The sequence below is a fragment of the Myotis davidii genome, unplaced genomic scaffold, assembly GCF_000327345.1.
Source record: "Myotis davidii unplaced genomic scaffold, ASM32734v1 scaffold134, whole genome shotgun sequence".
NCBI classification, from domain to species: Eukaryota; Metazoa; Chordata; class Mammalia; order Chiroptera; family Vespertilionidae; genus Myotis; species Myotis davidii.
Window position 1 is genome coordinate 2,127,505 of NW_006288853.1, and position 11,674 is coordinate 2,139,178.

The following is an 11,674-nucleotide window of genomic DNA, read 5'->3' on the forward strand; positions in this document are numbered from 1 at the left end:
CTTGCACACCCGCCCACCGGGATAGAGCCTGCAACCTGGGCATGTACCCTGACTGTGAATGGAACCCACCACCCTTCAGTCTAAGGGCCGACGCTCTAACCACTGAGCAAACTATCTAGGGCATGTCTTGGTATCTTTATCTTCAATCCTTAGCATATTACCTTGTAGTTGGTAAAAATTTCAGAGTAAAAATATTTGTGATTGGTACCCCAGCCTAATAAAAGGACTTAAAAACCAAGTGTATCTTATTGTTATGTTCTCTATAGTTGAACGTATACGGAATGGGATTGACATCCTGGTTGGGACGCCAGGTCGAATCAAAGACCACCTGCAGAATGGCAAGCTAGAGCTCACCAAACTTAAGCATGTTGTCCTGGATGAAGTGGACCAGATGTTGGATATGGGGTTTGCTGACCAAGTGGAAGAAATTTTAAGTGTGGCATACAAGAAAGGTAAACTCCAAGGAATTGATAAAAGGGATAAGAAGAGTGGTGATTAAGTAGTTTTCTAAGAGTTAAGTGAAGCTTTAGGAAATTGGGAAGTGGCTTACTTTATTCAGGAAAACTTGAATTAAAAATCACGATTTATCAGAAATGGGGGAAATTTGAGAAAGTAAGGAGAATTTCCTATCTACCAGTTCGGTGTACTTGACTTTTGGTACGTTTCTTCCTGACTTTGTGCTATTGTATGTAAGTATGTGTGTGTGCATTAATGTAACCCTACTGTGTATATACAAATAAGGCATAGTAGTCCGTGAAGTGGTTGTGTCATGATTTAATTCCATGTATGTGTTTTAATTTTAATTTTAATTTTTTATTGATTTTTTACAGAGAGGAAGGGAGAGAGATAGAGAGTTAGAAACATCGATGAGAGAGAAACATCGATCAGCTGCCTCCTGCACATCTCCCACTGGGGATGTGCCTGCAACCAAGGTACATGCCCTTGACCGGAATCAAACCCGGGACATCTCAGTCCGCAAGCTGACGCTCTATCCACTGAGCCAAACCGGTTTTGGCGTGTTTTAATTTTTAGATAATAAATTCTGCTTACAAACATTTTTTGGTGCAGATAGCTTCCTTTTATACCAGTGTTTGGAATTAGTTTTTTAGGATAGATTTCCAGAAGTGAAATTACTGAGTTGAATGATATGAATGTTCATGCTCCTCAATAGTTATCATCAAGTTGCTCTCAAAAAGGGTTCTATGAGCTTACACTGCCATTTGAAATATATGAAAGTGCAATGAATTGGTGTGTTGTGTAGTTTTTTTTTTAATCTTTATTGTTGAAAGTATTACATACGTCTCTCCCCCCCCAATTGACCTAGTCCTCCCCCACATCCCACCCCAGGGTGTTTTTCATTTGGTAGGATTTGTTATAATGGACAGATTTTCCTTGTGGTTCATAAAGGCCAATGGTCAGAAAGAAAATAAGTTTCAAGTGCTTTGCTATTTCAAGGATTCTTTTTTAAAAAAGATATTTTTACTGGTTTCAGAGAGGAAGGGAGAGGGAGAGAGAGATAGAAACATAAATGATGAGAGAGAATCATTGATTGCTCTCTCCTGCACACCCCTACTGGGGATTGAGCCCACAACCGGGTATGTGCCCTTGACCGGAATCAAACCTGGGACCCTTCAGTCCACAGGCCGACACTCTGTCCACTGAGCCAAACCAGCTAGAGCTATTTTAAGGATGCTTTACATAAATTATTTAGGCAGTATTTATTTGCCTGTTGGTAACCTGTGTCTTTCATTTTTGTGTCTTAATGCCTGGCTTGGCCTAGTGGTTGCTATAGAGTGTTAATGGAGCCTAGAAGAATTGGGTTAGGTGGAATACTATGTAGCCTTGTTTGGGTTATTCATATTAACTTTTTACCCCCAAAGATTCAGAAGACAATCCCCAGACCCTGCTTTTTTCTGCAACTTGCCCTCATTGGGTATATAATGTTGCTAAGAAATACATGAAGCCTACATATGAACAGGTGGACCTGATTGGTAAAAGGACTCAGAAAGCAGCAATAACTGTGGAGGTAAATGATTCATTTAGTTGCTGGAATTAGTAATAAATTGTATATCATTTTTTTCCTGTCTGATTTTGTTAGTTTTAAGATTGGCAAATACAAAGTCTTTTTCTAGATTAAACACAAATATATGTGAAAAGCCAAGTAAAGACATATATGGTATCTGTGTTTTCTAAGTTCATTTTCTGGTGGTTTGATTTCATAATTTTTTTGGCACCTAAATCTGTCTGAATGATCTAAACAGAAATTACCCCTAGGCTTTAAACACTAGAGGACAGGGAAGAGATCTAGTGCTTTGTGTTGAAGCTGTTTTCATCTTGGGGTCAGATACCTACCTGAATTCATTTCACCCAAGGAGTAGACATGTAACTGACTACTGATTGCATTTTTAAGTGGATGAAAGAACAAAACATAGAAACGTTTTTCTTGTTTGGTTTCCTGTAGGAATCCAAATGGTATTTCTTTTCCTACATTTTCATGGTTTACGTCAGAAAGTAAAGAAGTCAGATGCTCTTTGGAGAAATGGAAGGAGCCCTCTGCTGTCATGGTTTAGTTTTTTCTCTAAGCAGTGGTATAGTCTGCTCTAGGCGGGCTTAGCTACTGCTTCTAGCCCCTTAGTGGTGAACAGGTGATTTCAGGTTCCAGGTATGTTTGTGAAATTGACCTTTTCCCCCTCTCTTTTAAGCATCTGGCTATCAAGTGCCACTGGACTCAAAGAGCAGCAGTTATTGGGGATGTGATCCGAGTGTACAGTGGATTTCACGGGCGCACTATCATCTTCTGTGAAACCAAGAAAGAAGCCCAGGAGTTGTCTCAGAATACGTCCATGAAGCAGGTTGGTCCTTCCTCTCCCTTTCCTTTAGGGAGGAAGCTTCTTTTATTTTTCATATTTTTACTAGAGGCCCGATGCATGAAATTCGTGCAAGGGGCTCGGCCCTTGCAGTCCCGGCTACCTTGGCTGGTCCTCACAGCCCTGGCTTCATCTGGAAGGTCATCCGACGGTTGTCCAGAATGTCGTCCAGACGGTCGTTCGGCTGTTCAGTCTAGTTAGCGTATTAGCTCTTTATTACATAGGATTGATTTCAGAGAGGAAGGGAAAGGGAGAGAGAGAGAGAAACATCAGTGATGAGAGAGAATCATTGATTGGCTGCCTTCTGCACAACCCATACTGGGGATTGAGGCCAAAACCTGGGCATATTCCCTGACTAGTAATCTAACCATGACCTCCTGGTTCATAGATTGATGCCCCACCACTGAGCCATGCCAACTGGGCAGACAAATCATCTTTTAATTAATAAAGTATACATGTTAGAGCTCACCTAACCTGTCAGTCTCATCTCAGAGATGAGGAAAAAGTGGCTTAAACCCAAAGTTACACCAGCTAATAGATTTGATCACTCTCATCTGGTGTTCTGTACCTTTTAAATATAGGTGGGTGCATTTGATTAATGACCAAAGATTGAAAATAGTTTTGAAGCTTGTCCATATAAGGCACATGTTTTCTTTCCACTTCGTATTATTTTCACTAGAAGTAGCACCAAAATATGAATCTCTTTGACAGGCCTCATTGGTGATGTAAAAAGTACCCGCATTGTTGGATCTGGATTCTTATGCTAGCTTACTTCTTTGGCAGGATGCCCAGTCATTACATGGAGACATCCCACAGAAGCAAAGGGAAATCACCCTGAAAGGTTTTAGAAATGGTGATTTTGGAGTGATGGTTGCAACCAACGTTGCTGCACGTGGATTAGACATCCCTGAGGTTGACCTGGTTATACAGTGCTCTCCACCAAAGGTAAGTGTTTTATGTTTTTGTTTGTTGTTTCTTTTGGGAACTAAAAATGGAAGTTGTATCGTTTACTTTCATTTGATTAATAAAAGCCGTGTCTTGAATGCTAGGGGTGATTTTAAAATTTATTGTGAGGCTCCCCCCTGAGAGCTGACAGTTGCGTGCAAGTGTGATCACTGGCCAGAGGTAGGAAACATAATTTCTGGTTAGAGGGTCAGCCCTGGAAGGCTACGTGGAGGTGGTGCAATTTTGAACTGGACTTTTGAACATGGATAGGATTTAGATGGGGTGGCGGCAGGATGGATAAATTCATGAGCTAGAAGATAGAGGAGGGAGAAGAAGCTTGTAGTTAGCAGTTTCCATGGTTAAAATACTGGGGTTTTGCGGGGAGATTAGAACCTACAAGGGAGGACCCTGAAGCACAGTTTACGTGGTGTGGACAGTACTTGAAATTAATAAAAGATGGTCTGAAGGAGCCTGTTACTATCATATCACTTCACCTCTCCTCAAACTGGCAAATCCCTCAGGATTAAAGGATGGAAAAAATACCTGATTACTGTGATCACAAGTGATCAATTCTTTTTTTTTTTTACACTATTTATTGATTTCAGAGAGGAAGGGAGAAGGGGATAGAAACATCAATGAGAGAGAATCATTGATTGGCTGCCTCCTGCATGTCCCCTACTGGGGATCGAGCCTGCAACCCATCCATGTGCCCTTGGCCGGAATCGAACCTGGGACCCTTCAGTTCACGCAGGCTGATGCTCTGTCCATTGCCTGAGCAACGATTAGGGCACAAGTGATCAATTCTTATGAAGGAAGTCCCGTAAGTGTGTGGCATAGATATTGTTTAAATGAGCCTGCAGACCTGTGCTGTCCAATGTGATAGCCACAGCCAGTGGGGTTGTGGAATACACTTGAAATGCACCTAGTCTGACATGTGCTATAAGAGTAAAACACAGGTTGGAATGTTATTTTAAACTTTTGATTACTATGCACTGGATTTTGAAGACATGAGAAAAGAATGTAAAATATCTCATTTTGCTAACTTGTTTTAAATAGGTAGCATATTGAAGTGATAAAACTTTTGGGTATATCGAGTTAATATTAAAATTAATTTAACCTTCTAATTTTTACTTTTTAGTGTGGTTACTAGAAAGTTACAGATTGAAATTACATACGGTTCTGTTGGACAGCACTGTTTAGATGGTGCTTTGTGCAGACGTGTCCATGGGACAAGGACCATTGTTCTACAGGTTTTGAAAAATTGTCACTGTACTTTCATATTTTAAAAATTGATTTTAGATGGAGAGAGGAAGGGGGAGAGAGAAATATCGACTGGCTGTTTTATCTGTTCATGTTCATTGGTTGCTTCATTTTTTAATATATTTTTTCTCAGAATGCTTCATGAATGCGTGTGTGTGTGTATATATATATATACATACATACATACACATAAACACAGGATAGATTAGGGGGTTGTAGGAGTGCTTCTCTAAGGAAATTGGTACACATACACACATACATGTTTTTTAATCTTTAGAGAGAGAAATACTGATCAGCTGCCTCCTGCATGCTTTCTACGGGGGATCCAGCCCACAACCCAGGCATGTGCCCCAATGGAATTGAACCAGCAACTTCTTGATTCATGGTTCGAAGTTCAATAACAGCCACACAGGCCAGGCTATTGGTTGCTTCTTGTATGTTCCCCGACTGGGGATTGCACCCACAACGTTGGCAAGTTTGGGGTTCTGCTTAAAAAATTGAGCTACCTGGCCAGGGCTTTAAATTTTTTTTTAATTGGGGTGACATTAGTAAAATTTCATAGGTTTCAGGGGTACAGTTCTATAATACATCCTCTGTATATTGTATGTTCACCACCCAAGTGAAGCCTCCTTCCATCCACAGTTATTCCCTCTTTCTCCCCCTCCCCCTTTCCCTCTGGTACTATTGTCTATGAGGTTTTGTCTTTTTTTTTTTCTTAATCCTTTCACCCTTTCACCCAGTCTCCCTCCATCCTCCCCTGTGACAGCTGTCAGTCTGTTCTCTGTATCTAAGAGTCTGTTTCTGTTTTGTTTGTTACTGTATTTTGATAATACTTTAATATGAATTGAAATGCTAAGGAACCTCTTCCCTCATAACCCTGGCATATTTACCTCCACTCTTGCCTCTGTGTAGACTGCTCAGGTCCTTGTCTCTTTTTTTGCTGTGTCACCCCTGTATTTTTTTTACTTCAATAGGATGTGGAGTCCTACATTCATCGTTCTGGGCGAACAGGTAGAGCTGGAAGGACTGGGATTTGCATCTGCTTTTATCAGCACAAGGAAGAGTATCAGTTAGCGCAAGTGGAGCAAAAAGCGGTAAAACTATCTTCTTAGCCTTATTCAATGAATGTGGAGTTCTGAAGTCAGCCTTTGGTTTCTTTACCCAGTTTTTATTAACTTGAAATGAGTTGTATTTCCAGTGTGTGGCCATGACTCAGGGTTTGTTAGATACATTGTCCTACAATATAAGGCCCGTTTTGAAATAACTTGGCATTTGAAAGCAGTGGTTTTGTTTTCATATTTAATAATTATAATGGGTGTTTTATGTTAGAAAGGCAGCTTTTAGAGCATGAGAACACATCAGAAATATTTAAGGCTAGATTAGGGGGTTGTAGGAGTGCTTCTGTACGGAAAGTGCTTCTGGTACTTCCTCCTTGAAGGTGGACTGCTCTTAGTGACTCACAAAGAAAATGGTAGGGGTGGTGGGGCAAGGGGCACTGCCTGGCAGTTGATCATGGTTGACAGATAAGCATATACCCTAATACAGTGTGATGAGGCAGCTTTCACCTCTGGTCTTCTTTCCCAAAAACCCACGACCCCCGTCTAAGCATGTGGAAAAATATCAGATAGCGGAATTGAGGTACAGTCTGCAAAATACCTGGTAGTACTCCTTAAAACTGTCCGGGTCATGAACAACAAGGAAACATACTGCCACAGATCAGAGGAGACTAAGAAGACATGACGATTCGATGTAATGTGGTTTCCTGGATTGGCTATTGGAACAGGGGAAGAATACTAATAGAAAAACTAGTGAAATTCTAATGAACGCTGGAGTTAATAGTAAAGCAGCAGTTGGGTTTCTTAGTTGGGATAAATGTACCACAGAAGTAACAATCAGAAAACTTGGTGCATAATATATAGGAACTCTTTGTAAATCTAAAACCATTCTTAGAAAGTTTTTCTTATAAATATGTAATATGTTTGGTAAATATAAAAGATTAGAGAATTACTAATCTCAAAGAAAACAGTTAATGGCCATGTTGTGTATTAAACTATAGTTCATTTTCTTGTAGGGAATTAAATTTAAACGAATAGGTGTTCCTTCTGCAACAGAGATAATAAAAGCTTCCAGCAAAGACGCCATCAGGTATGTTCTCTGCGACTGCTCTGGGGATTGAGCTCGAAACTCAGGCGTGTGCCCTGACCGGGAATTGAACCAGCAACCTCTCAGTGCACAGGACAGTGCTCAGCCAACAGAGACACACCCGCCAGGGCACATGACATGCTTTTTAAAAAAATAGGAGGCCCTGGCTGGTGTGGCTCTGTTGGTTAGAGTATCATCCCATATACTGAAAGGTCACAGGTTCAGTCACTGGTCAGGGTGCACACAGAAGGCAACCGGTTGATGTTTCTTTCTTCCTCTCACTCTAAAATCAATAAAAAACATAAGCTGTGGCCAGTGTGGCTCAGTTGGTGGATTGTCATCTCCTATACCAAGAAGTGTGGTGGGTTCACTTTCTGGTCAGGGCTTTGAGCAGGAGGCGGCTGATTGATGTTTCTCTCTCTCTCTTCCTCTCCCTGAAATCAATTTAAAAAAAAAATAAGAGGAGTTCATGATAAAAAGAAATACTAGATGTTAGCACATTAATAGCTGGGGAAAGTTCTGCAAATGAAAAGAATTTAACTCAGCATTTTTCAAACGTATTTTTAGCATGCCTTTCTTTAAACTTTCTGCAAACAGGGTTTCTTATGACACCCATTAAGGAAATTTGGGGTGAGATGTCGGGAAGGAGAAAAGAGACCAAGATGGTGATGGTGGGGTATGGGAGATGGTCTTGAGCGGGGCAGGCCTGCCAAACGAGGCTGCCTCACGTAGCCTGTTCGTCCTTGTGGACGATCTCTTTCAAATTTGAGATGTGACATTTATTATCACCAAGATAAATGTATAGTCTCGTAAAGGCATGTATCATTTTTAACTTGATTTGAGAGTCTTTTTTTCTCTCTTTATTTCAGAACGGAAATAGTTGGAGTATTTTCTGATTCTAAAAGTAACACATGCTTTATTGGTGCACATTTTAAAATTGTTAAGTTTTTTTATAACACTGTGATGAACATCTTAATATCTTACTATTTTCTTAGGATAAGACATTTTATTTTGGTGGTTAGAACTAGATATAATCAAAGGAATGAATTTATTACCACAGAAATGTGATGATTACATGCTTTGCATCAAAATGATGTGTTAGACATATGAAAGGCCTCATTAGAAAGTTACTAATTTAGCCCAGCCGGTGTTGCACAGTGGTTGAGCATTGGCCTGTGAACCAGGGGGGTCACAGTTTGATTCCTGGTCAGGGCACATGCATGAGTTGCAGGTTCGATCCCCAGCACGAGGCTTGCAGAAGGCAGCCGATTGATGTTCTCTCTCATCGATGTTTCTATCTCTATCCCTCTCTAAAATCAATTATATATATTTGCTAATGGGCATAGGGGTTCTTTTTAGGGTGATGAAATGTTACGGAATTTTAGATAGGATATATATCTAAATATCTATCTCTCTCTCTCTATATATATATAAAGAAACTTGAGATGTTTTGAAAATGAAATCTGTCAGGCAGGTACAGGGTGGAAGGTGTCAATGGGGGGAAAAGGGAGACATTTGTAATACTTTTGACAACAAAGATACATTAAGAAAATGAAATCTGTCCATTTCTATCCTTCTAATGAATATATTCTCAATCACACTATAGGTTTTTGGATTCTGTTCCTCCCACTGCTATTAATCACTTTAAGCAGTCAGCCGAGAAACTGATAGAGGAGAAGGGAGCCGTGGAAGCCCTGGCGGCAGCTCTGGCCCATATTTCAGGTGCCACATCTGTAGACCAGCGCTCCTTGATCAACTCAGAGGCGGTAAGGTCCCTGTCAGATACCTGATGCTTTATAATTGGGAGTTTGAGCAGGATTTGAAAGTGTTCCCTTTAAACTTCCAAATTGTTTCATTGCTTCTTGGCCTTTTGGCTAAGATCCAGCGTAAACTTCCCAATTGTTTCAACTTTTTATTTATTTTCTTTTTCAATTACAGTTAACAGTCAATTTATTTTGTATTAGTTTCAGATGCACAGCATAGTAGTTAGACAGTCACATACTCCACAAAGTATTCTCCTAGTAATTCCAGTACCCATCTGGCATCATACATAGTTATTACAATGTTGTTGGCGACCCAGTTGTTTTAACTTTTGCTTGAAGGCAGATGTATATAAACAAAACCATTGAGACATAAAGCAGATTAGTGGTTGCCAGTGTCCCTGAAAAGGGAGGAAATGGCCGTGACTGCTAATGGGCATAGGCGTTCTTTTTAGGGTGATGAAATGTTCTGGAATTTTAGATAGGTTGATGTTTGCAAATTTTGTGAACTTACTAAAAACCCCTGAATGGTACACTTTAAAATGGTGAATTTTGTGGTTATGTGAATTATATCTCAAAACTTTAAATTCCTGAAATACACACATACATAAATGTACATAATTTGTCCAGCATACCTAGAAACTTTAGAAGGTGTATGCTTTTCGGTTTCTTTTTAAATTTTGAGGTAACTATAGGTTCACAGATTGTTGTAAGATATAATACAGTGAGCTCCCCGTACACTTTGCCCAGTTTCTCGCAGTGTTAACAGTTTGCAAAACTATAATGCCACAATGGGGTTATTGACTTTGGCACAATCCACCAATCTTATTCAGGGTTCCTCAGTTTTACTTGTACTTATTTGTATGGTTGGTGGTGGGTGGAAGGCAGCATATCCTTTTAGGGAGAACTTTTCCAGAAGTATTTTAGAAACATGAGGGCAGGTATTTATCAGGTTTGCTTTTAAGACTTTAATTTTGTTCCCCTTTCCTCCATAGGGCTTTGTGACCATGATCTTGAAGTGCTCAATTGAAATGCCAAACATTAGTTATGCTTGGAAAGAACTTAAAGAGCAGCTGGGTGAGGATATTGATTCCAAAGTGAAGGGAATGGTCTTTCTCAAGGGAAAGGAGGTAAGGAAGGCTGGGACCCCTGTTGTGACCTTGCTTTGGTTCAGTGGCTTTCCGCGGCCATAACGCACTGTGTGGGGGTTTCTCCCTGATCTCGGGGCGGCTGCATATGTTCACTCTAGTTGTCTCTGGGCAGTGCCATCCATGACCCTCAGCTCCACCTAGTCACGGACACCTACCCCATCTGTGTGTCTGTCCTGAACCGCCTGCTCCAGTGCTGGGCTTGAAGATCCAGCTGCTTCCCTGACATCGCCACTAACATGGAGTTTATTATTAAGCAACTTAAATACAAATTCTTTAATTCACATTCAAAATTTAAAATCTTGCCTTCCAAAAGTGGTGTTCTTTCTTCTGAGTCCTGCTCTCAGTTAATGACATAGATCAGCACAGTAATTCTCAAACATTTTGGTCTCATGACCCCTTTACATTCTTAATAAATGTTGGGGATACTGAAAAGCTTTTGTTCATATGGGTTATATCTAGTGCTATTTTCCATATTAGGTTAAAACTGGGACTCTAAAACAAGAATATCATGTTCAGTTAGTCCTCAGAGCATCATCACATGTCATGTGGGGTCTGGGAAACTCCACTGTACCCTTGGGAAAGAATGAGAGTGAAAAGGGCAGATGACATTTCAGTATTCTTATGAAAATAATTTTGACTTCGTGGAACCCCCTAAAGACTCAGGTTTCCAGGGTACATGGACTGTACTTGGCCTGGTGAACCAAATGAGGTTTATTTTTAACTCATTTCATGTCCGACCACGTTGGTTATCTAACTCTACATAATGTGTGGGATGAAGTCCCAGCTTTCCCGTGGAGGATAAGATCCTCTATGAGCTGGCTCCTGCCCCCTCACCACCTTCATCTCTGCCTCATCACCACCAGCACCCTTCTCCACTCCAGCAATGCCAAGCATGCCTTGTTTTTGCTCATCCTACATGCATGAACCCACTGTTTATATTTCTTTCTTCATGGTGTCCTTTGTGACTGGCTTAGCTCTAAGTCTCCCTGTGAAGCTTTCCCTGGCCGTAAGCAGAGTTGGGGGCATCTGTATCTGTCCTGCAGAGTTCTTAGGGCATACCTTTATTCAGGTAAATTTTACTTGCTGTGCTCGCTGGCTGAGAGCCTCAAGAACAGTATAATCTACTCAAGGGCAAAGACTGTTTTCTAGTTCTGTCTATACCCAGTGAGAGCCTGTTATTGAATACTTAGTAAACATGTAAATGAACATTCCCACAAATGGCAAAATCTATCAGTACCTCATGCTACCTGTGCTTATACCTGGGTAAATTGTTGGGTAGAAGGGCTGTTCCTCATAAAATGTTGCAATCACAACCAACCAGTGGGGAGGGGTGCCTGTGTCAGTTGCAGGGGTAGTTTGAATATAGTATAAAAAATGGGTACCAAGAAACAGGAATTAATTGGAGATAATGTCTGCTTATTATCAAATAAAGTGTCCTGGATTTAATTTTTTAGAAAACTTCATAGGAGGCTGAATTATAAAAAACTAGATTAATCATAGGTCATTTATTTTTCTGCTTTAGTTCGGCCATCTTGAATAGTTGACACTC

The 11,674-nt window shown here is 40.5% G+C and overlaps 1 protein-coding gene across 2 annotated transcripts in view; it reads left to right on the top strand.

The window, feature by feature from the left end:
* DDX21 (DEAD-box helicase 21) overlaps positions 1-11,674 on the top strand; it is a 22,408-nt gene that overhangs the window by 8,665 nt on the left and 2,069 nt on the right. For both annotated transcript variants that reach the window (XM_006760922.2, XM_015562127.1), the window contains 8 exons: positions 267-452; positions 1,881-2,026; positions 2,703-2,852; positions 3,651-3,812; positions 6,047-6,166; positions 7,144-7,217; positions 8,821-8,980; positions 9,970-10,104. In XM_006760922.2, the coding sequence (XP_006760985.1) occupies positions 267-452; positions 1,881-2,026; positions 2,703-2,852; positions 3,651-3,812; positions 6,047-6,166; positions 7,144-7,217; positions 8,821-8,980; positions 9,970-10,104 (1,133 nt within the window). The remainder of the gene's footprint in view (positions 1-266; positions 453-1,880; positions 2,027-2,702; positions 2,853-3,650; positions 3,813-6,046; positions 6,167-7,143; positions 7,218-8,820; positions 8,981-9,969; positions 10,105-11,674) is intronic.